The sequence below is a fragment of the Mustela erminea genome, chromosome 12 (genome assembly GCF_009829155.1).
Source record: "Mustela erminea isolate mMusErm1 chromosome 12, mMusErm1.Pri, whole genome shotgun sequence".
Classification (NCBI taxonomy): domain Eukaryota; kingdom Metazoa; phylum Chordata; class Mammalia; order Carnivora; family Mustelidae; genus Mustela; species Mustela erminea.
In genome coordinates, this window is record NC_045625.1 from 75,440,938 (window position 1) to 75,466,887 (window position 25,950).

Sequence of the window (25,950 nt, forward strand, 5' to 3'; positions counted from 1 at the left end):
ATTAAGAGTACCTCCCATGTAGGAGAATACCGGCTATTTCGGCCCCCCAAAGGGAGAATATTTCTGAATTAAAAATATGAAGATCTAAAAAAAAAATAAATTAAGGTCTATAAAGAAGGACCCAATTGGGAAATGTTAACAATTTCAAAGTTATTAACCTAAAGCAGCTAGTGCAATTTTGGAAAATATTGCAGGCAATTTTATAAAATAGTTTATTATATAATGTATCCATACTGAAAAATAGAATCTTCTGAAAAATGTCAGGGACATGATGTTAGAACAGATATGGCTAAGAACATGACTAAAATGCATGAATGTACCAAGAAAAATCCTTCTGCTCATTTTCTTTTACTTTAATCTATGTGGGTACATAAAGATTTTATTTTTTAGTAAGAGTTTTATATTTGAAAACATTTTAGTATACCAATATAAGAAAACTGATTTGTTGGTCAATAAATAAATATTTCAAAGCTATGTAACATTGACAATTTTCATATTCAAAAGTGTCACATGTAGACTATAAACTCTTATATTCTCACTAGAGAGTTACCATCTCTCACCCCTTGTCCAAGTAGATTTTTTTTTTTAAGATTTTATTTATTTGTTCGACAGACAGGGATCACAAGTAGTCAGAGAGGCAGGCAGAGAGGAGGAAGCAGGCTCCCTGCCGAGCAGAGAGCCCAATGCGGGGCTCCATCCCAGGACCCTGGAATCATGACCTGAGCTGAAGGCAGAGGCTTTAACCCATTGAGCCACCCAGGCACCCTTCCAAGTAGCCTTTTACAGTTGATTCTTACCCATAATCTTTCTGAAATTTGGGTTCTTACTCAAAGTGACAAATTATATAACTTAATATTAAGCCCCTCCCCCCCAAATACCTAATGAGATGTGTGGCTTCTCTTATTTCCGTTCCCTTCTTCCTACTCAGGCTCTAAAATGTGACATTACTTTCTTTCATTGAACAAGTAGGCAGCGTTGCTGCAGTTTCTTTTAACCTTCTTACTACTGGAATGGTTTCTTGCTAAGTTAAAGGTATGGAAACAAGTGTTCTAGAAGGATCCCTTCCATCTGCAAGATCCCGGGACTGTGAGCTTTTCAGTTCTCCTGCGCACACATTCTGAAGGTACAGAGGGCAGGTTTCACAGTGGATGTCCCAGAAAGACTATACTCCCCAGGGCAGGATTCTGGAATTGCCAGGAGCATCTGGGAATGCTTCGTTAAGGGAGCTTGTTCTTTTAATTTTTTTCAGCCTTGTTCAAGAGTACCAAGCCAGAAAGGGGAATCTTCTTTATCCGTTCCTCCTGTTGTGAAACAAAGTCCCAACCCTGCAGCAGCGTAGTCCTCTGGTTAATAAGATTGTAGGAGCACAGACATTGCAGAGGGCTAAAATGATTAGGTTTCTTCTGAGACATAATATCAGGAAATGAGCCACAGGCATAATGTGATCTCAGAAATGAAGAGGATGTGAATCTCTAAAGCAGGCTTTTACCTATTATTCCAGAATAGGGGAGAATCAGTCCGTTGGCTGTTTGGCTTGTATAAAACCAAGCCCTGTCTGTTTGTGCAAGCCTCTGTGTCTACCCAGTTTTGCAGAATGTGATCCATGAGAACACCAGTCCCATCACCTTACCTGAGGGGAAAGAAGCTACCGCGGTTAAGCAGGTTTGGGAAGGACAGTAAGATCTCCAAGCCTAGCCTGTGCTCATGGGTTCTGAGCACCACTACCTTATTTTATTTTTAGGATTTTATTTATTTATTTGAGTGAGAGAGCGAGAGAGGGAGTATAAGCACAGTGGAGCTGGAGAGGGAGAGCAGGAGCCTGATAAGGGGCTCCATCCCAGGACCCAGGGGTGGTGACCTGAGCTGAAAGTAGACGCTTAACTGACTGAGCCACCCAGGCGCCCACACCATTACCTTATTAAAGGTTCTGAGTTCTGTAGTACAGATATCTGTTTAACTTGGTATAACCCTCATTGTCCGCAGTGATGTGACTTTGATCTTAGAGCCCATATTTCAAATAAACAGCCATTAAAATCTAGAGTAACTCATGCTCCTTAAATATTCTTTGAAAGCAACCTTACAGGCATGCCTCATTATTTTGATAATCCTTAAAAGAATATCCTTAAAAGAATCTCCCTGTCCAGTTTCTTCTTTATCACTGTGACTTTGTATAAACTCTGGGGAAATAAGCTGGATTTTTTTTTTTTTTTTTTTTTTTTTTTGGTGGTAGTCATAAGGTGTGTGTGGATATGCACACACGTTCATACTGTGACATTTCAGCTGTGCATGATTTTTATATCACATCCCAAGATTTTACAGAGCTGAGAGCAAGATTCTTCTTAATGGAACCATGTAATTGATCAGGCAACATATGTTTTGGAGCTACTTCTTGTATATTACATCACGCTGCCTCAAGCATCTGACCTACAGTGTCCTTGATCCTGACGATCATGACTTGAAAGAGAGACATGAAAAAGGACAATGATAAGCAGAAAAAAAACCACAAAAATATTTACATAGGATTTTGGTGAGAGAGCCAAGAAAGATACTGAGTCCTTTAAAAAAATAATATATATTTTTTTAAGATTTATTTATTTGAAAGAGAGAGAGAGCAAGCACATGAGCGAGAGGGGCAGAGGGGGAGGGAGAGAGAATCTCAAGCCAACTCCCTGCTGAGTGTGGAGCCAAACTCAAGGCTCGATCCCACAGCCCTGAGATCATGACCTGAGCCAAACCCAAGAGTTGGATGCTCAGCTGACTACGTCATCCAGGCACCCCAAGAAAAAGAATATTTTAAACAATTGAAGGGGCGCCTGGGTGGCTCAGTCGGTTAAGCATCTAACTTGGCTCAGGTCATGATCCCAGGGTCCTGGGATCAAGTCCCATGTCAGGCTGTCTGCTCAGCAGGAAGCATGCTTCTCTCTCTGCCTGCTGCTTCCCCTGCTTGTGCTCTCTCCCTCTGTGTCAAATAAATAAATAAAACCTTTAAAAAAATAAAATCAATTACAAGAAGGAGATTTCCTCTACCAAGAAGAAATTCATTGTATTTTAGAAGCGGGTATAGCTGGTGATAAAGCAAAGCCAGAGAGAGGACAATATTTCTAGCAGCTGTGTTTTGGAAAAGGTCGTATGCCTTATAGTCTTCGATTGCGTTGGTGAACACCATAATGGAGACTAAAAATAAAAATGTAATGATAAAAGAACAAGTTTAATAATGGGATAATAAGTCAATGTGTAGTCAGTAGACTTATGTAATATTTTGTTATTTAGAACATTTCACACAAATTTTCTGCTTTATCAGTGTCAAGTGCATTGCCTGACACATGATAGGTAGGTGTTTTTTGAAATAATTAACATTCATTAATAATAATTTTGAGAGGCCACAATATTTCCTGGTGATTATAATGCTTGTTTTAGGCATTTTCCTCTTCTCACCAGCCCTTCAGTGAGTTCTTTTCCCCAGCTTCTAGACGGGGCTGTTGAGTTTCAGGAAGTTTGTTTGTTTGTTGAAGATTTTATTTATTTGCGTGAGTGAGCTCAAGCAGGGGGAGGGACAGAGGCAGAGGCAGAGGGAGAAGCAGGTTCCCTGCTGAGCAGAGAGCTGGATGCAGGACTCGATCCCAGGCCCCAGGATCCTGACCTGAGCCAGAGGCAGAGGCTTCACTGACTGAGGCACTCAGGCGTCCCGAGATTCAGGAACTTTGAGTGACCTGCCTGAAGACACTGGGCTGGTGGGTGAGAGTCAGGAACGAAGCCTGGTTTGGTCTCAAGCTGTTGGTCAGACCTTCATCCCCGCCTCTGGTTCTCTGGAGTACTCAGTGAAGCTTCTGCAGTCCGCATTGCATACCCCGGTGAAGAGGGATGTAGTGGGCACTTTAGCAGAGGAGCTCCTGGAGATTCCTAGCTCTGGAAGATTCCACACACAGACTTTATAATCTTCGCCAGGGACTTCAGAAGCCTGTGTCAGTAGTAATTTGTAATTTTGCTGAGCAATGCGTTGAATCCTAAGCGTGGAGAGGCTCTTCTGTGGGACTGAGTCACTTTGCCACGTGAACCCAGCCAGCGGGAGGGAGCTCACTGTGACATTGCTGCTCTCTGTCATTGATGCGGTAACGGTCACAAAAAGATGTATCAACAACAACTGTCACCCTGTGTCTACTGCACCTTAATGAAGGTCAGCTGTTGAAGTCAGAGAAGGCGAAGCGGTCTGGGAAGTGATAGTCCCCGTCCACGTTTTCCGTAGGAAATTGTATGCCGAGGGGTGTTTGCCAGTTTGAGGACTTGGAGATCCAACCTCCAGTGTGACCCGCGAAATGTTTCTTCTCATGTGAGCAAATTAAGGCTTAGGTGACTTGCCCAGCATCACAGAACCTCTCGGTGTGTGCCGCGGCTTATGATTTCTGTGCTGTTTTTCCTTTTCTTAGACTTTTTTAGTAACTGGTAGCTTTAGGCGTTAGGCTCTGCCTTTAAGAGTTTTCTGTGCATTCTGTCCTTTATCCCCCTAAGGTCAATGTTATTTCTACCCTCATTTGACAGATTGGGACTTAGAGGTTTAGAAATGTTAAATAGCTTGCCGGAGATCCCCTTTTTCCCTGCTGTGTGAAAGTTACAACTGAGAAGTACCATCCCAGAGTCCTTATTTTACTCTGTACTTTCCTTAGAATGGAAGGAAATAAAACAAAAAGCATGGGATTCCCCCCAACACACACACACACAATTTATTGAGGAGTTTGCAGTGGTTTTTTTTGGTTTGTTTGTTTTGTTTTTTCATTCTGTTTTGTTTTTTAAGAGACAAATGTGAACGTGGAAAAAGCACCAAGGACAAATAAGAATGAGAGGATGTGAGCCTTGATTCAGAAGTAAAACCGACTCCGCAGTGGCTTAGACTCTTAAGTCAGAGGGCCTCTGTGTGTGTCGGGCACCCTTGCCAGCAGAGCAGCCAGCCCCTAACGAGTTGCTGAATGTTTGTGTCTGAACGCTTCCACAGATGTGGAAGGCATCACTTGGTTTTCTCCTTTGGGACTGCAGGAACCGGACTAGGTATCACATTCCAGCCAAAAGCCACCCCAAGCTGTTAATGAGTTTTCAAAAAGCCTTCCAAAGTGATTATAAGATCCTTTTTTTTTTTTTTTTTTCATTGGAAGGCTTGCCCTTTTGTGGGCAGGGTGAGACCCACTGTGGTGGGGACGCAATTCCTCCCCCTTTGCTGAAGTGACCATGGAAATAGCAACACATCCAAGATTTACCTGAATTTTATGACCACCGGATCGTGAAAACAAGACATTACCACCTTGGCACATCTTGTGGTTTCCATGCGGTCTTTCCCTCGACTTCTGCCAGAGTCCCTAAGAGTAGCTCCTTGGTCTTTACGGTGTTCCTCTAAGGCTTGCCTCCAGCTTGCTCAGATTTCTGAAAGTGAGCATTCATCATTAAGTAATTCCACGCAGTGTGTTCAACTATAACTTAAAATGAAATAGAATTGTACTTTACATCCTGTTTATCTAATTAACTCATACCTACTTTGCTTTTCTGTGTACAGCGTTCAAAAGAAAACCAACAGTCAGCTGCAACTGTTATTTATATTATCAGAAACGAATTCTCAGGGCACCTGCGTGCCTCAGTTGGTTAAGCGTCTGCCTTTGGCTCGGGTCATGACCCCAGGGTCCTGGAATGGAGTCCCACATGGGTCTCCTCACTCAGCAGGGAGCCTGCTTCTCCCTCTCCCTCTGCTTCCCCCTCCCCCCCCCACCCCACCCCATGCTCTTTTGCTCTCTCTCTGGCAGATAAATAAATAAAACCTCTTAAAAAAATGAATTCTTTCCTTTTCATCAGAGTTAGGCTTTTTTTCATGAATAATTATGTAATTTTGCATAATTACTTGTGATTTTCACAATTAATTACACTGGACATTTGGACAAATAAGGAAAAACAAATAGAGTTCCTACTCTCACATATAACAAAATATTCTTTCCACATACCGAATACTTTTTACAAAAAAAATTGAGAGGATTTACTTTTCATTGGGGACATTTGGAGAAGCAATTTTAAAATTCGAAGTGTATTTTGTAAAAATGCTGTCATACTTTTAAATAACTTAGGGAACTTCAGAGAACGTTCTTATATAAATGCAAATTACAGTTGATTATATTTGGATGTCATTTTCCAAAACAGCAAGGATGGAATTAAACAATGAAGCCCGAGAGGCAAGAAAAGTGACTTAGAAATTCTGCCCCGGGTGAAACCCAAGCGATGACCTGTGTTTTCTGAGAGCGGTTTTCTTCCAAAGATGGTGGAGGTTGCCTTCTGAGTTAGGGTTCGAAGCTGAGACCAGCACTGCTGCGTTCCCTGTGGAGGTTAATTTGGATTAAGAGTCAGCATGAAACTTCCTCACTACACTGTTTTTTTCACATTTAACAGAAATTGCCATGTTTATCTTGTCCACCAAGCCATAGTTCATCTACTCTTCCCACCCAGAAGCATCCTGGGTCTTCACCTTCACCTGCCAGCTAAATCCCTCTCTCTGACACCCTGTCTGTTCTGTGTCCGTACTGAATTCTGCTTGCTCAGTCCTCAGGTAGCATTCATTACTCATGTACAGATTTACTATATCTGCCTGTTTTCTCTGGCGCTGGTTGGAAGTAGTGAGCTCTCATTTCAGTAAGTGATAGGAGATGCTCCCTGGTGCTCTCTGCGTTGTAGATGCGTTTCCTCTGTGTTCACAATCCTCCTGCGCATGGCTAGGGAAGTCCTTAAGTGATTTGGTCTGATTGCATCATCTTATGGACGAGGAAAATGAAGTTCTAAAAAAGTAATGGGCTCTCCCTTAAGTGAAGATCATGGCCAGTTAATGTCATGGGTGAAGCCAGGACTGGAAGTTAGATGTCCTGGTTGCAAGGTTAGAACAATTTCTGCTCTTCCTTCCTTGCATCCTGCATCCAACAAAAATTTGTTGAGCCTCTCCCAAGAGACAGGCATGCTGCGAGCCCCCGAGCCACGTTGAGCCTGTCTTGGAAGTTCTGCTGTGAGAATAGAGGAAGACACGAACAGGTGTCACACACATAGATGTGCACCCTTTACTCCAATAAGTGCTGCTAAGGATGGTGTAGTTATACGGGAGTAGTTTGGGTGGAAGATTTCCTTGAGAAACTGACTTTGACGTGTAGGACTTGACATTGAGCTTCTGCGTACTTTTTAAGTGCAGTTAAATTAGGCAAGTATTTCTTATATGGGCCCCCAAATGAACTTAAAGTCTGTAACGTCCAGTCCTTTGCTCACCGTATAGTCTAGAAGGGGAGTAAGTCAAGATGTAACTATTAACATAAAGCAAAATACAGACCTTCCATGTACAAAGGCTGCAAAGATAACTCTTGTTTTGGAGGGGTAGATAATCAGGAGTAACTTCCTATAGCAGATAGCCTCTGATATAGCTCTGGAGCAAAAGCTAAAGGAGGTACAGAAAGGAAGAGGGAAGGCATTCCAGTTGTAAGTAAAAGCAAGCAGAGATAGACCAGGAGAGGAAATTACAGGATTTTTCTGGCAATAGAAAGTAGTCTCATTTTATAGCAGCCGGCTCTTGGTGGAAAGTTACAACTATACACTGTTGACAATGTTGTCTCAATTAAAATGCCCTTACAGTCAATGGAAATTAAGGATGGAAATGCAAATATTCTGTCTTGTTCCTACTCCTGGAGCCCATAATCCTGTGCTTTGGTCGCCATTCATATGAACTGCCCCCCCCAGTCCCCCGCAGGAACGCTGTCTAGTTCTGTAACTGCTGTATTACCTAGCATTTCATTGGGGCCCAATAAACACTTAATCATAATAGTGAAAAGTGTTGGGTATGTTGAAGCTGTTTTCTCTGGCAGACGCCAAATTCTCTAGACACAGAAAGAGGACTCCTTCCAAATGCTATGACTGGCCCAGGGTAGTAAGTATCAAACGCATTGTAGAAATAGTACCTATACTAACCTGTGTTACCATGTAGCTTTTACCCTATTCAGAGTGAGATTCCCACCATTTCTTCCTATGGATCGTATAATCGTTTGGTCTAAGTGTTCTTGTGGAAAAATACTGAAAATCACCTGCTCTGTGTTCGCCAGTAGCCAGCTACTGTATTCTAGCTTGTGTGGGACAGTGTTATTGGTCAAGCTTATCAGGGAAGCAAATAGAAAAGAATCTTTTAGAACATACGTTGCAAATCAGTGGCCCCGAACTAGCTTTTATTTATCTTTTATAGGGTTGCCAAGATCTAAAATTAGGGATAATTCACAGGAAAACCTAGATTTTTTTTCTTTCTTTCTTTCTTTTTTTTTGGGGGGGGGGTGCTTCCTTGAGGAATTGGAAGAGCTGGCAACAATGGGCCCACCTTGCCAATGGCAGCAATTGGTTGCAGCTAACCAGCAGCTGCGGTCTTTAATTAGGGAATGTATTCATAACATGCCGCAATCCCCATTACTCCCTATTGCCTGTATCCAGCCCATGTGAGTCATTTCCATGGCTTCCTGTCTCTTAAGACATCTGCTTTGTAATGATTGTTGCCTCTGTGAGCCTCTTCTCTTTAGCTTCCCATAACAATTTTTAGCCAGCAAGGCAATTAATTATGATCAAAACAACTAGCATCTGTGTGCTTTGTAGTTTGCATTGGTTCTCAAACTTTTGCACGCATCAGAATCTTGAAACAGATTGCTGAGACTTATTTCCAGAGTTTCTGATGCTCCAGGTTTGAGGATCAGAGGATGTGCATTTCTCTCAAATTCCCGTGTAACACCACCTTTCAAGAATGACCACACTTTGTATTGTAACACAATACAAAGCAGCCTGAGGCCGGTGGGGCAAAATGTTCCCCACCAGAAATAATATTTGGAAAGAGTAAGCCATTTACCCGGGGTTATCAGAAGTCGAGTCAGATTCAAAACCTTGTCTTTAGAGTATATCCAGCAGGAAAGCATACTTGTAGACCCCTGCTTCTGTACCCAGCTGCTTCCCTAGACCACAAGAATCCTCTCGAGGACCGTATAATGAAGACACAGCCACAGGGACTCTAATTTAGTATCATGCCAAGGATGTGATCATCGCCCTATCTCAGGACACTAAGTTGGAACTTTCAGTGAGGAAGGGCAGAAAGACAGGGGTTGAAACTTTGACATTAGGTACACCTGCAGAGGTATGAAACATATCTGCTGGACAGGACCTTTGACTGAGGTAAGCCCACCTGGCGTGGGACCCAGAAAGAGAACTCCAGGCTGACAGGTTTGCTGCTGGAATAACAAGCCAGTTTGCCTGGATGGGGATTAGGTACAGAAAGCAAGTACAGGGATCCCTTTTCCAAGATTGGGGTCCAGAGCAGAGCTAGAATTTCGCACTTACTAGATTGTGCAAGGTCAGAACAGAGCTAACAAGAAAGATGATTTCCTCAGTCTCATGTTGGGCTTCTAGAAACCTTGTTTAAGTCAAGATTAGTCTGATGATATGGGGCCCTTCCCACTTGGAAGAGAAGAAAAGTGAAGTTTGGGAAGCAGGCAGGGTCTAACATAGATTAAACTTATTTTAAAAATGTCTTAAAATTCCATCTGCGTAAAACTCTTTGAAATGAATAATTAGGTCATCATGTGATCATGCTGCCCATCCACTAACCTAGTTTGAAAATTTTTATTTCTGCACGTAAGAGTATATAAATACGTTATCAGCTACTTACCTTCAATTTCCAAGATAGTTATATTTATTTGCATATTTATGTGTATGTATAATTCACATGCATATTTTATGTAATTATGTTAATGTACTACATGTCGTGGCAAGTTATGGAGGTGATTTATTACTTCCATGAACCCTATTTTGACTGGGATTTTAGGCAGTGGTATAATTTGTTTAATTGCAGGGTTGACCATATAGTATTTTGATATCAATCTTGCTGAAAAAAAATTTTTAAATCTCCTTACCTCTTTCCTGCTGAATGTTGTATGCTGGAAACAACAAAGTCCTTTTTCCTCATTAAAAAATTTAATAAAATTCTCAATCTGATAATGTCAATAAGGAAGATATGAAATAAATACTTTGGCAGGGAGGGTGTATTGGAATGGAGGGGGGGAATGGTTACTGTGTTTCACATCATTAATATTATTTGTTCTTCTAGGGGTTTTATACCCTATCCTGAAAAGGAACAATAGAAACTCAACCCTATTAGTTGAGGAGTGTGATTAAGTCTCTGCTAAGCCATAAACACTCAAGGGCTGGGTAAATTATGTATTTGATGATGATAAACTATAAACACAGAGGAAATAATCATTTCTGTCCATTTTCTCTTTAATAACATTGGTTTAGGATTCTGATAATCACCAGGAATGATCATATGTGTAACATGACATCCTCATTGTTCTGATGGGAGCCGAACGCTGTCTTCCCTGTCTTCTCTAGTCAACCTCAAGTAGCTTTAAGGTTTACTCTACTAGGGAAAGATTTGAGACTGGATTCTCTGTAAGGGGGTGGGGGGAGCAGGAGCAGCAACAAGACTTTGATAAACCAGTTTGAAAGAAGCATATGAAGGAAGATCTCAATGGTGCACAGTATAATATACGAACTAGAGGCAGTTCTCAGTGACAGAAAGGAGGGAGATTAAAACTGCTGTTTTTGCTTCTGACAGGCTCATGCACAGTTGGTTCGAGAAGTCGACGTGGAGAAGGTGTCTGCTTTTGAGAATCCATACGTAGATGCCATTAAGAGTTTATGGAATGATCCTGGAATCCAGGAATGCTATGACCGGCGACGAGAGTATCAGTTGTCTGACTCTACCAAATAGTGAGTATTCACCCAAGAGGCCCTCTGGATCTTTCTCTAGCTCCGTGTGCTCCGCACCCACAGCTTCCGCATTCTTGGGCTTCACGTACAGAACCGGCTCCCGCTCCAGCCAGGGAGGAGTTTAGCGTGTAAACTCGTGCCAACCTCATACACTTACATTATATTCTAAGGGACTGGCATCGTGAGTCAGGGAGAGTATTTCTTTTACTGTCCTCTGTTCGAAAAGCAGACTGAGGACTCGAGGACTCTGCTTTTACCAGCCCATCTCTCCCACCAAACTGCAGACCAGCAAATCTCAAACACAGACTCCGTTGCAATTCAAAATCCTGGAATAATAATTTTTCATACAAATTTCTGATCTTTTTGTCATGTGCTAGAAAGCACCTACGCACATTAAAAGCTCTAAACAAAATATACGCTTGACTATGGCCTCTCACACGTCAGACTTCCCAGTTTCCAGTTTCCAGACACAGAACTTTGACTGCTTTCTGGGAGCCACTATTATGTTGATGGATAGGTTTGCCTTTGCATGGAAATCGCGTGAGTCTAATTTTGCATGCATTCCAAAATTATTCTGTGAGCTGTCAATCAAAATCGTGGGTCCTGGGAGAGAGATTTGCATCCTAGAGAGGTTTGTTAGTTCTCTAGATTAAATCTCGCCTCACAGAAAGAAACCGAAGATCTGGCAATCATTGAATTAATGTAGGCAGAGCAGTCAGCAATCTAGATAATCAGGCGCCTGAAAAAATGCACTTTCTGTAGTACTTAGCCAGGTTCCTGTCTACATTAATCACGTTAACCCAGCGTTTGCCTCTTGCGTGGGTTCTGGATGGACAGAAGAATGGGTGGAAAGTCGTCAGCAGCCTCAGGCCGGTTCATACGATGCAGGAGCCCCTGGAGGAGAGCAGGGCTGTGGGGAAGATAAGGAGCCGCAGGGGCTGATTGGCCACACCCAGAATGCCTGGAAGATCCAAGAGCTGTTCAGTTCTGTTTTCTCCATATAACGGGTCACATTCTTATTCACGTTCTAGGCCTTTGTGTAGGATAAGTTATCATTCAGGTCAGCGCAGAAAGGTGCCTGGTCTAGACCATTCTTGTTCTCATGGGGTGCACTTCAATTCCACAGTTCTGGAATGTGCCGCAGAAGGCTCATGATCGCCAGGCGTGTGGTATGCTAACTAGTACGAATCCCCTGCTGTGCCTGTGGAAGGTGCACTTTCCTCATTCCCGACTTTGTTTTTCCTCCCTTCACACCTCCACGCCACCATTCTCCTCTGCTGTCTGCCTGCCTTGGGCCCTCGCCCCCCCCCCCCCCCCCCCCGGAGCCCCTACTGCACGAGTTTCTGTGAGTGCACACAGGAGGGATGCAGTCAGCTCTTGTCTCTTCCAAATTCTGCCCCCTCAACCTTTGACCAGCTGTCTTTCTCGTACTTCCTGCCCCCTCTGTCCTTCTGTTTGCTTTGCCATTTCAGATTTCATCCATCTCCCCGGGGTGCTGTTGTTTTATCTCTTGTTCCCTGTTCCTGCTCAGTCTGTCTCCTCCCTGCCTGCTTCCCCCTCCACGCTCATCTGTCCTTCTCGTCCGTTCTCCTCTTCCTCCTCTGCACGTCCCACTCTACTACTGGGATGCCTCTCCTGGCCCTTACTAAGCAATAAATCCTCCATTGTCAAGCCATATTAACTAATAAATCCTCTAAGCTCTCATCCTGTCTAACCTGTCTCTCCCCTTCCTCACCTGTTCTAGTCTCGACCTCTCACCTGTGACTTTTCTACCAACAGAGAGGTCTTGGGGTCTCAGAGCACCAGTGTCTAATAATTACATTCTTACCAGGGTCAGGGTTCCCCCTTAGGAAATGATTTTGCCTCCCGCTCTGGGGATGGACTCTGGGAGAGGTTCCAATGACACCTGTATGAGCTGCTGTGTTTGTGTCTTTGAGACAAGACTCTTCCCATATCTGGTGACACTCCTCGGTTGAGATTTGCAGTGCCCATGAGTTAGTACAAGAAGAGGATGTTTGCAGTGTCTACTGCTTTAGGGAAAGAGCTCTTCAAGACCGTTTGTTCAGACCCGCATTAGCATTGGGATTCTGGGAAAGCCGCCACCTTAGCATTCTGTTGTATAGGCGGCATCTACCGTAGAACCATGCCTTTAGGTACGTCCCTGATGCCAGAGCCAGACAGAGGTGTGGGGGGCAGCCGGGACAGGCTCATCTAAATCCCTTCAAGTCATTATTATTTAAACAGTTTCACTTTCCGCTGATGGGGATATGGAGAAGTTGATTTTCTGAACTACATATATATGTGGGTCTATGTGTATGCACACATACCTACTTCTTTTTTTGACCATATTTGTGTGCAAAAGTAAGAAAGTAAATTATTACATATTCTTAGATGCCCACATTTCAATACCCATCTCTTGGGAAAAAAAAAAGGACGTTTCCCCTCATAGTAAGTAATACTCTGTGACATCTCAAATTAATCATTAGTCCCTTTTCTCATTGTGCCCAGTTCATAGTCATACTTCCTAAATTCTTCCAAAATGTCCTTTAGAGTTGGTTGGTTTTAAGACAGCACAGGGCTTTGGCTTCTATGTCCCTTAGGCTCTTATGATTGGGAGAGTCCTGTTTGCATTTCATTGGCATGTTGAAGAGATTAGCCTGATTGCGGCTTTATATAGTGTGAATTAATTTGCTCCTTTGTCTCCTGAACTTACTATAACTTGTAAATTACATTTAAAGATTCAATTAGATTCAAGTTAAATGTGAGGAGAATGCACTCGAAGTGATGTTGTTTGCTCATCGCTGGTGATGGTGAGGCTCACCACGGTATTAGGGCACTGATGCCCTCCATTATAAAGCTACATTTTTCTTCCTGCCACCAAAAGCCATCCGCGTGGTGATACCTTCTCACTGGGTGGTTCTCTGGCTTCCCATCAAGTCTTACTTAATGGTTTTACTTCCATTTGATGTCTCGTATGATTTAATAATTCCCTTAGGGTTTAGAAAAGAGGACTATTTCTCCTTTACTCAGTCGGTCCACATTGGTATTCTTTCGTGAAATAGAAGTTTCTTTCCTCGGCTGGTGCTGTTTGATTACCCTTTAATAAATTTTCTGCTGAACGGCCTATGTTTTGATCTTTTTGTTAGAATAACTTGTTGTGTAGACAAAATAAATGATGGCCATAGAATTTATCATTCGAACCAGGACATTTTGAGAAGGAATGAGTTGCTATTAATAATGAGGCTGTGGCGATTCACAGACCTGTACCCCTGGGGCTAAGAATACATTATATGTTAATTTAAAAATAAATAAATAAATACAATTTTTAAAAAGGAAAAAAAAAGTAATGAGGCTGAAATAAAAAGCATAAGCTGGGGATCCTGACTGAGCAGGAACCTTTGGTCACTTTAGGTTCCTGCTCAGGAACCTAAATGAACCTACATGAAATGTAGGGAGGTGTTTGGTCTTTTATTTGGGTTCCCCCCCCTTTATTTTCTCTGGAAGACTGTTTGCTTCAAGGGGGGAGTAGAACCAATATATTGCTACCAGTTATGTAAGGAGTTGTATGTAAAAACCTGAGTTAGCTGGGCCCGTGTTTCTGGTCTCTTCCCAAGATGTTTTAGCTCTCTTTATAGACCACTGCCAAGCACCTGGCTGGCCCTCCTTTGATCCCACTGAGGATTAGAGACCCCTTAGTCTTCCCCAGTTAGTCCAGGGCACTTTTCCTTTTCCGTTAGGAAAACCCTCCCAGCACGAGGATTAGACCCGTGGTCTGTTGGATTCCCCCACCTCCCTCCCTCTCTCTCTCTTTCTCTCTCTCTCTGTCGTGTTGCCCCACCAGACGCTCTGGGGACTGTAGGAAGAGCACCAAGGAGGATGTGGGCCCCACATCTTGAGTACCACTGAGCCCCAGTCATGGCCTCATTTTCACAGAGGAACTATGAAATACACACGACTCAAGCCATTCTTTTCTCTGTAGTCAGGATAGCTGTTACCTCTTTCCTGATTTTTTGCGTGCGCCCTACTGGTCTATCTTTAGCATTTTAGCTCCCTCCTCTACTTCCGGTAGGTCTTCTTTGTTGTTCTGTCTGAATAATTAAAAGTAAGAATACTTCATTGATATTCTGGACCTGATTTCTTGGTTTTTGGGGGGTTTTTTGGGTTTTTTTGTTTGTTTTTAGTATTTTACTTATTTATTTGACAGAAGGAGGGAGAGAGATCACAAGTAGGCAGAGAGGCAGACAGAGAGAGGGAAGCAGGCTCTCTGCTGAGCAGACAGCCCAATGTGGGACTCGATCCCAGGACCCTGAGATCATGACCTGAGCTGAAGGCAGGGGCTTAACTCACTGAGCCACCCAGGCATCCTGGACCTGATTTCTTATATGATGCCATCACCTTACAGAACTCTTTCTGAACTCAGGACCAACTTCTCTGAGTGCTGTCTCTACTTGTGGTTCGTTCAGTTGGGATCCAGGGGACATGGACTTTGGTCATCGTTAGCAGGGTGAGAAGTGGGGCCTGCCACGCACCTCTGCAGAACTTGCAGCACCGGCACTGTTCTCTGCAGGACCCAGCTGATGCCGAGAGTCAGTGCTGGCCACTTGCCAGGGATGCTGAGAGCAAAGGCCATGCATGTCTCTCTAATTTTTTTCTATCTGCTGAACTCCTGTTCATCCTTCAAGACCCTCTCCAGGGGGCGAGCCTCTGATAGTCCCTGCTAAAGGGTCTCTCCCCTCAAAACCTGATAGGGACTGCTCACATTTGACCTTCACAAATGATTGTTCCCAGAATAATAGATGGATACTTTCCACGATTTCAGTGACCATGATGTAGGTGTCATTCTAGATGAACTATGAAGTTTCAGAGCTGGAAGTATTCAAGGTTTGTTTTTGTTTTGTTTTTTTCCTGCTGTTTTTGAAGGTATGGGTTCTGGAAAGTTCTGTTACCATTGTAGCCCCTGTTTGCTGAACACTTCCTTTATGTTAGATTCTATACTTAGTCATCTACATGCATTATTTCATTTAATCCTCAAAGCGACCTAAAGTGGTAGATATTTCCCATCATGTGCATCAACAATAGAGGAAACCAGTTCTCAGAGAGGTTGAGTCACTTGTTTAAAGTCACACAGTTAGTAAGTGATAGGAGTAGGAGTTGAAATCAGATTTCTGTCTCTAGAGCCCAAGCTTTTAATCACTGTGAAATACTTTACAGAGGGTGGATGGATGGGTGAGACGTAGTTAGGTAGAAAATTGACCATAGTTAGATAAATAGATGATAGACTAATAGAAAGATATCTGTGAGTAGGTAAATCACTTACCAGGAAAGATGCAAATTATTCATTAATCTTTATAAATGTTGCCTATAGGTACCTCCCTATGTACAAGGTCAAGAGGGAAAATTATATAGAATTATTGGAAAACAGGGGTGTCTAGGCGGCTCAGTGGATTAAAGCCTCTGCCTTTGCCTTGGGTCGTGATCCCAGGGTCCTGGGATCCAGCCCCGCATTGGGCTCTCTCCTCAGCGGGGAGCCTGCTTCCACCTCTTTCTCTCTCTGCCTGCTTCTTGCCTCTCTGCCTACTTGTGTTCCCTGCCTGTCAAATAAATAAGTAAAATCTTAAAAAAAAACAATTATTGGAAAACAAACCTAGCAGGGTTTTGATTATCATCCAGAAAGTTTGCCCTGTTTAACCACACGTAAGTTATTCATACACCATGGAAGATGTTCTAAATCACAAATAATTCAAAATTATTATTTCTTTATTTTAGCCTATAATCTCAACCGTTTTCCCCCCTACTCTACCCATTAACTTTTTGCTGCAGTCAAACTAGAACCAATAAGAAGGATACAACAAAATCATTTGAGTTTCCCTTTTTCTACTTTGATTAGCCAACTCACTGATCATAATAAGCAATCAGATGGCTCAGAGGGGCAGCACAGAAGCAAGGAGACAGAAGTCCAGGCGATGCAGAAGCAGTTTGGGAGAAGTTTGCAATTGGCTTTAATTTGATATAGTCTTCCAATTTTATTTATTAAAAGAGTAAGAAGCATGCTAAGATGCTGGAGAATTTTATAAATTCCTGTATTAATTTTTTTTGTTATTAAAAAAAAGCCTGAGGGTTCTGAATATCTTTAGATAAAGAACACAATAAACAGATGGCTGTAGGTTTACTTTTTTTTTTTTCTGGGGTCCACCACCTGCTTTAATATACTGAAACATCAGGTCAAATGAGTTCAGTACTGTAGGCAGTACTGAAAGCTCCCTGACATTAGCCAGAGAACACAAATCTCAATCACACTGGCACTTAGTGAGAAAAGTCCTCACTGCAGGCTTTTGGCAAAGACTGCTCTATCTGTGTTCACCTTAAGAGACCAAATAATCCCTAATCTCACTTGCCTGAAATTCCCTCCAAGGAGTTCAGCAGATCAGACACCTTCTTGAGATCTCCATATGTTCCATAGCCCATAAATCCAAAATACACGTATAAGTTGGCTTTGGGGCATAAGCCACTGTTGGAGTTGACTTTTAACCTCGTGCTTAAATTTTTAATTTAATTTAAAAATGCACAAGGGGGGCACCTGGGTGGCTCAGTGGGTTAATCCTCTGCCTTCAGCTCAGGTCATGATCCCAGGGTCCTGGGATCGAGTCCCGCATCGGCCTCCCTGCTCAGCGGGGAGCCTGCTTCCCCCTCTCTCTCTCTGCCTGCCTCTCTGCCTGCTTGTGACCTCTGTCTCTCTCTGTGTCAAATAAATTTTAAAAAAATCTTAAAAATGCACAAGGAATTTGAATGTTGAATTTGAAAATGCAAAAGGAATTTCAGAAGTAGATTTAGCCCATCTGCCTGATCTAGGGCTGAGTTCTTCTTGAAGAGATTTCCTGTTAAAAGTTCCCTACTTGATGAGCCAAATATTGGACATCTAGTGTTTCCTCTGACTCTCACAGCCATCCTGACTGTATTTTTTATCTGATGATAAATAGGAAGTGTAAGCCTCCTGCAGACTTTTGGAGGCAGACAAGACCATTGTCTGGTCAAGAGAACACTGGGTCAAGGTCTAGGCTTTGATGGAACTCCCTCTACCACTCTTCACCTCTGGGCCTTTCACTGAGTGAATCTCACTTGCGTCAGACTCTGGTATGCGATCTATAATCTCTAATTTCTCTTTTAAATTCTGAAATCCTGTGATATATTACAGTAGACTGTCCTTATCTGAGAAACCATTATCCTATGCGGTCCAATGAAAATCTGACACCCCGAAATTTACCTGAAAATGAAATGAACAAAGACATTATTCTCTACATGGGTAAAGGACTAAAAATTCTGTCTTCAGCTCAGAAGACGGCATTGATCTTGAATGTGTTTGTTTTTTTTAAAGAGTGACAATAGAGTGTCATCTTTTTTCTCTTGAGTGACATATTTACTTCTATTTTTGTTCTGTTTTGTTATCTAATGAGCCGTATCTCCTAATAACCTTTTGCAAGAATAAAACAAACAAAACAAACAAAAAACCCTGTATTTGTCTTCCACAGTGAACTGATGATTCTCGGATGCTGGTCTTTATTATTACTTGTTCGGAATGCTTGGCGCTTTAGAGATAATAAGATAAGACTTGGATATGCTTTGATACTCCAACCTTCATTAGGAGATGTAGTAGGGAAAGGGCACCTGTCTCCCATTCATTCACTCTACCTGAAGGGCATAGTGGCTGTGGGTGACACGCTTCACGTTGTCCCTTTGCTGCCTGCTCACATTTTGGCTGAGCATCTGTGCCTTCTGCAGGTGGGTCCACCCAGGATGGCATTGTCCCCACTTGAGACCAGGGCTGCTATTACTACAGAACAGAGATTCGCAAACCCATGGGCCAAATTCAGCCTGCTGCCTGTTTTTATAAATAAAGTTTTATTGGAACACAGCCATGGTCATTTGTTTGCATATTGTCTGTGGCTGGTTTTACACCCAATGGCAGAGTTGAAGAGTTGCAACAGAGACTGAATGGCCCACAAAGCCCAGAATATTTACTGTCTGTTCCCTCCCACCACCACCACCACCAAAAAGGGCAAATCGCTCATATAGAAGAAGACTGAATGTTCAAAGGCAACAGTGTCCTGCTTCCACTTCCACTGAGGCAGAACTTACCTTAAGACCCCAGTGCTCAGAGTTACCCAGAGCTGAAGTTGAGAGTACGTGGGGAATGATTGGCCTGTATTCCTTCCATGGGACTCCATATGTATTGCTTTGCCCCACAAAGCTTGATAGAAGCGAGCACCAGAGAACTCTATCTTATATTCTGCGGCACTGCCTCTAGTGCTCTGCAAACAATGTCTCAATGAAAGCTGGTATAGATGACCGGAAGCGCTCGTTGAGCTGATCTGGCTCTGAGAGCAAGGATCAAGTCTTACACGTCTTGCCTTTCGTGTCGTTACAGTGCCTCATGCAGCTGGTAAAGGAGAGTGTAGTAGGGTTGAACCATCCACAGAACCAAGAGTAGGATTGACAGGATTTTGTAAGGGAGCATGCACATGACCGGAAGACAACCCTACCTCCAGTCACAGTGAGCCCAGGAGCCTTGCTGTCCACATATAATCCTTCAGGTCGTTTGGGTTCCTCTGTTTTGACTCCCTGACTGCCAGGCAGTCTTTTGACTCTGGCTGACCCTGATGGGTTTCTTCATTATCACTCTGGCATCTTGATGTAAATAAAGTAATGAACTGAAATTTGATCTGTAATGAGTTCAAGTAGTTTAGCATGAGGAGCTCCTCGGACCTGATCATCCTTGTCGGAATGAAAGTTTTGATCCTAAGGAACCCGTACTCAAGTTAAGGGAAGACGACATGGAGACACCTGCTTTAATCAGCAGCCTGCTTTCTCACAGCTCACGCTTGGCTGCAGTCCCCGGAGCCTCTCTGATGACCCACATCGTGTCTGCATTATAGTATAGTTATTTATAGTATGTTCATTTCCATTACCAGACTACAAGCTCCTGGAGGACAAGACTCACATCTTTTTTCCCTTATTTTATGGTTCCCACTGGTGTCTGCAAAGTGCCTAGCTCTCAGTGTAGACTTTTAGAGAATGTAATTGAATGAAAGAGTGAGTCATGAGGAAGTTAATAAATTCTGTGTCTTTCCTAATTTCTCCCCATCTTCCCTCTCTCTTTCTACCTGTTCAAATCCCATTTCATCTGCGTGGCGTAACGCACCCCCCACTTCTCCACACTATTCTCTAGTGACTAAGGTTCATAATCATCTCTCTTTTCTTATTGCATTCGTAGTTAGCAGCTAACAATTTTGCACTTAATTATTTCTTAATTGATTCATCTGTGCTATCTTTGTTTTCCAGGTAGCCTGATGTCCCTCAAGGCACAGAATATATATATTTTAAGTATTCTGTACCAGCTCCCTGTGCCAGCCCCCTCCCTCCAACACACACAGTGCATCAGCTTTCACATATAACAGTTTTGCAATAAATTAGTGCAAATTAACTGAATTAAACACTGCCATTACATTTCAGGACAGGCAGGCAGGAATAAGCAGTTTCCTGATGTTTCTTGGTATGTTTCAGAAGTGTAAAAATTGTATCAAAATTAGTCGCAGGTTTGAAAGTTATCCTATAAAAGACAAGTAAGTTAGCAAAGTGCAAAGCCAAATGAACAAATTGAAAAAGGCCTCTTCCTTCCTTTTTCTCCCTCTCTTCCTCTCTTGTCTCGTTTTGCTTTTGTTTTTAATTATAAGGTCAATTTATCTGTTTAAGCAACAGACTTGAGAGTCTGTCTCTGGGACCCACGCCTGGCCCTGGCTCTCGCGTCTGTCTCGCAGACACACTGTTGCCCGGCCCGTTCCCCATTTGTCACTGGCGGTCCCTTTATGTGAAACATTCAGATCACCTATCCGTATACAAGATTCCCAAGAATCTGAAACTCTGTAACAAACGCAGCTAGAGGAACTTTTTTGAGCTACTTAATTTACTTTTACAAATCTGCTCTTCTGGGGTTGGTTTAAGTTCTTTGGCAAAGGATCATTTTGATGCAGGATTCCTTAGACTTCTCCTTTGTCCCACAGAACAGTCTCCCATGAGTCGTTGTCACAAACCGTGAGAGTGACACCTGCTTGCTGCCACTGGATGATCTTTGTTTTAAATCTGGAATTTTGCATTGAAAACAAATAACGTTTTAGGACCCAAATCCCTGCAATAGATGCTGTGTTTTCTTGAGCTCTGATCATGGTTGTGCCAGGTGTTAGAAAGGAAAGAGGAAAGTCAAGGTTGGCCCTCTACAACATGAGCTCTTCAGGGGATGGAAGTGTTTGTGTAATGAGTAATCCTGAGCAGCTAACCAGCCTAACCAGATTACTGACCAGGCTCCTTTCAGCCACAGGATCTGCCAGAGGGGGGAGGGACTTGAAAGGCTCTTGGCACAAAGCCTGTACTTGGCTCTCCCTTCAGAATGGCAGGTTTACAGAGTGGGTACTTCCCTCCAGTTTTTTTTTGGGGGGGGGGAGCGGGGGAGGGTTGGTGTGTTTTGTTTTGTTTTGTGTTTTTAATGTCCACTTTGACAATTTCTTTTCCTTTTTTCCTTTGAATCCTTGTGGTCATGTGGTTTCCTGTACAGGAACCATGTGTTTCTGGCTTCTCCTTAGCTTCCACGTGCCAAATAAGATCTCATGGCGTGATCTAGCTTTCAACTCCCCCAAGACTGTTCCTCTTACAATGAGGTCTTCTTAGGATTTTTAATGAAGCTGACCTAGTTTTTCTAACCTTCTTTTCAATAATTAAAAATGTGAAATTCTACCCAGAGTCATTTTCTGTGCCAGAACTTCATTTCAGTCTCTGACTTGGGCTACAAATCTGTCATAAATACAGCTTCTCAACAGGAGGCCCGTGTGCAGGAGTCGAGGAGCCCCACACGCACCGCTACCACCGCCCCATAGCGAGCTCCGCTGACTGCTCCAAGACGCTATTCCTTTATCTGACTATGTTTGGTTGGATTTATACCAAATGTCAGAGATTTCTTTTTTCACTTACCACCCACGGGTACTTTCCCCCTTTTGGTGTAATTGCTGAGGGTTGTATGCCTATAACTTATTACCTTTTTTTTTTTTTTTTAACCACAGCTGTAATGTGATATAGTTTACCTGCTGAGTCATCTCTGAATTTCATTCATGTTTCTTTCATCCAAAAAAAAGAAAAAAAAAAACCACTTTATTTCTAATTTCTGCGCTATTCTTGGTGTACATTTCAGCTACCCTTCCAGTCACAGGTGGTGGGATTTTTTTTCTCTTTAATTTTTTTTTAAAGATTTATTTATTTGAGAGGGGGGGGGGAGGGAGGGAGCCGGGGGAGAGACAGAGGGAGAGGGAGACAAGCAGACTCCTGTCTGAGCAGGGAGCCAACACGTGACTAGATCCCAGGACTCTGAGATCATGAACTGATCAGAAACCAAGAGTTGGCAGGCTTAACCAGCTGAGCCGCCCAGACATCCCTTCTCTTTAATTTTAAAAAGATGTTTCAAACAAGAATAAGTTCTTGTTACTGAAAGGCCCCCCAATAATGGGTCCGTGATTAAAGGAGCGAGACTGATACAAAGCGAAGGTCAAACAAAGCTTTATTCCATGCCAAGAATCAAGAATCAAATCCACCGGCCCGGGGCCACGCCTCTGACAGAGAGCTCGACCCCCCATTGCCTTACCGACTAACTTTTAACGGGCAAGGGCCATGTGGTTGGGCCTGGCCACACACGGGTGGCCAGTGAGATCGTAACACACAGAGAAAGCTGCACAGTCATGCTAGGTCACACACGGATGGCCAGTTGAACTACAAGTCACCCTAGTAGATATTTGAACTAGCCTATCACCTTGGTCAGAATTTGTGCCCAAAAGGTGGGGGCCCATACTCCTTGGTAGCTAAGGAGACAGTATGTGCCCCCACTGATTGGATACCTTCACCTGGCCTGACCCACCCTTGTATTTGGGCTTTGTTGCCTGGGACTGGTTTCCTGGGCTTGCTTTTAAGTAAGTCCCAGAGTTGGGGGGGGGGGGCAGGCCTGGTCAGTTTAAGTTTTACTGCATAAACAACAAAATCACTAACCCAAGATGGAATCCCTCTGGCTTAATAGGCCCTTACAGTTACATGTCAGACTGGAGCATAAATTAAATTGGATCAAAAGAGAGGAGCAGTTGGAATTTTTTGGAAGGGGGAGGAGGGCAGGGAGGGGGAGGGGCAGAGGCCGAAGGGGAGAAAGAATCATAAGCAGCCTCCACACTGAGCTCCGAACCCAACACTGGGCTCCATATCACCACCCTGAGATCATAACCTGAGCTGAAATCAAGAGTAGGTTGCTTAACCAACTAAGCCACCCAGGTGCCCTCAATTGGATTTTTTTAAAAAAACATATTCAAGAGAGAAAATGCCGTAATTCATTTGATTGGAGCTTTTATTTTGGTGACATCTAAACTTCTCTCATATATTTTTAACTATTTAAAATAATTATATCCCATTTCTGAATTTCTTATTGTGTCTATACCCAGTGGTAACCCTGAAGTTAAATATATAAGGAAGTTAGCAGGTACAAGGTGTAATTGTAAACTAATGAGCACGATTTCCTTAATCAGATCACTCCTACTACAGAAGGATGTTTTGTGGGTAATCACCAAGGATTAGAGACAGTTCAAACAAGTTCCCAGAAAATGACTCTGTCCAAAATATACAGATGTTCTTTCTATCCCTAATGAACTTTACCATTTCTCCTTTTCATATAACCCTTTTTTTGCCACATATTGGTAGAGTCCTTTGCAGACAGGGATTGTATCATGGGGAATCTCGCCCATAGCCTTAGCACCTATGAGAATGTCGTAGTCAAAATGTATCGTGAGTTCTAGACGACCCTGCAGTTTTCTCATGTTAGGAGAGCAACAACTGAAATCTTACTTCATGAATTTTCCTGTTGCCTTGCTTTTCACTGAGAACCATCAGAAACCTGTTTCTTCCATTAAAGAGAGTATGACAGAATTGCCTGTCCATAAGGTACCACTCCGTTTGCCCAGGGCTACGGGTTATTCCAAGGCCTGAAAGCTTGATATTGACAAGCATGAAACAGATAGACAAATTATTTCATTCTGGGGCCAGGACCTGAGGAAGAGCAGGAAGCATATCTGCTAAATGAAGTTAAAAGATGCCTTTCCTCTCTGTGTTGTCTCTACATTCGTCAGAGGCATTTAAATTCAGAATTTAGTTCTTACATAATCAGGCCAGTAATAGCCCAGTGAGGTAATTACATAAAGGTAGGTAGCTAAGAACCCCCTTACTCCTATATTTTCTTCTAGAAAATATAACCTGCCATCATAACCACTACCACATTTTCTACAAAATTATCTTAATTTGGGTCACGTGTGGAGCACCTGCTGTGTTCTAGGCCCTCGGCTGAGTGTCCGTGACCAAACACAAACAAAGGTACTCGTGGTCCCTGACTCCACCGAGTATGAGAGAGTCCTGACTGGGCAAACACATGTGGGAAAATACCTGGTTGTTTTTTTTTTTTAATCAGTTACCAAGTTTTCAATTACAAAATGTCTCAAAGCAGCAGCAAGTTATTCATTTAGCCCCATGGATGGATTAGAGTACAGATTCATCAACTAACCCTCCCATTTTCTAGCACACTCTTAAACGTGCCTTGTCTCCTAGACAGTTAAATAAGTCCCATGTAGACCATGGGAGATTTCTCTCCCTGACATCAGGAAAGAGCTACTGCCGGCCACTTGTGACACATACATCGCCTTGGAAATGTACCTTGTGCCTGTCACCATAGCAACACCCTGAGAATGACCTCAGCAGCCACTCAGAATCATTCCTACAAAACAAATTATAGCTATAATTAACTCTCTGAATTTACTCTGCAGTATAAATTTGTTCAGACCTTGGTGTTTCTTTGTAAAAGGTTAAATGAATGGAATAATCCACCACAAGTCCCTCTCCCCCCATAGCCCATCCAAGTTTCTCTTCAGAATATCAGATGCTTCAATGGAAAGCATGGTTCCATTCAGAGACTCTTCTATTACCTTTTCTTAGAATGTGACAAGAATCAACAGGAAAGGAACAGGAGTGGCTGTTTCCCCTAAGCCAATGTCAAATGCAGAAGGTGCAGTGAGCCCAGAGCAAGGGGGCCACATAGATGGGGCTTAGGCTGGGAGAAGCTCTCCACGCTGGCCGCTCCCCGGAGCAAAAAATGCAGGACTCCATTGCACCCACATTTCCCCTGCTCCACAACCCAGTCCTAGTGCGCAGCTACTGAGACTTCCAGACCTTCCTTTGGGAGATAATCACTTATACGTCTTTTGGGTGGTTGGTTGTGTTTTCTCATTTCGTTTTTCTTGCCTTGTTTTGGAGGTGCTTGGGCTGTGCCTTGGGTTGGGTCCTAGATGACATGCGGTACAACTAGTGGACCTCAGTCCCGCTCCTTTCAGCTTTTTCCTTGCAGGGAGCTGGATTAATACAACTTGAATACTCCAGATTAAAGTGAGCCTTTCTCTCCCCACCACCCACTGAGACAAAGCAAAAAGAATGCCAAGCGAGAACTGGAGAAATGCATGGAACATCTCCGATAGTCATTTCCTTGCTGTACAGTTTGTACAGTGAACAGACAGAGTAGAGCGTGGCAAGTAGCATGTCAGTGCTCCGTGTAAGTTCATTGTTGCAAGGGTGTCATTCCTCTTTGCGGACTGTGCTGATGTTGAAAAGGAGCAAAGGAAAGGCAAAGAAGGAAAAGTGTGCAAGTCTGAACGCTCTAGATATTCAGCTGATATTGCAGCAGTGCCCTTGGTTCATGGAAAGACACCATAGGCCACATTTTTAGGGGAGTCAGTAAGTCCTTCTTAGTGCTTTTGGTCACAGAAACAGCACCCCGATTCTCTCTTGTTCTGTCATGGTCCGTGTTGTGATTTCCCACTTCCTGTGATGATTCTCTAAGTTCTCCTCTGCAAAGAAAGACACATTCGTGCTTGGAGTAGTCTGTTGAGTTCACCTCCGAGTACCAGAAAGCCATGATTTCTCTCTACTGCAGGAACATGACAGCGCCTTGTGTGCAGGCATGAGCCACCCCGTTTGACCTCTGTGAGTTGTAGCACGTGAGCGGACATGGTTGACCGGGCAGCGTGTTTCTGGGCCAGCTTG

The 25,950-nt window shown here is 43.1% G+C and overlaps 1 protein-coding gene across 1 annotated transcript in view; it reads left to right on the top strand.

The window, feature by feature from the left end:
* GNAQ (G protein subunit alpha q) overlaps nt 1–25,950 on the top strand; it is a 304,893-nt gene that overhangs the window by 197,300 nt on the left and 81,643 nt on the right. Inside the window, exon 3 of the mRNA XM_032306308.1 lies at nt 10,640–10,794. Within this exon, the coding sequence (XP_032162199.1) occupies nt 10,640–10,794 (155 nt within the window). The remainder of the gene's footprint in view (nt 1–10,639; nt 10,795–25,950) is intronic.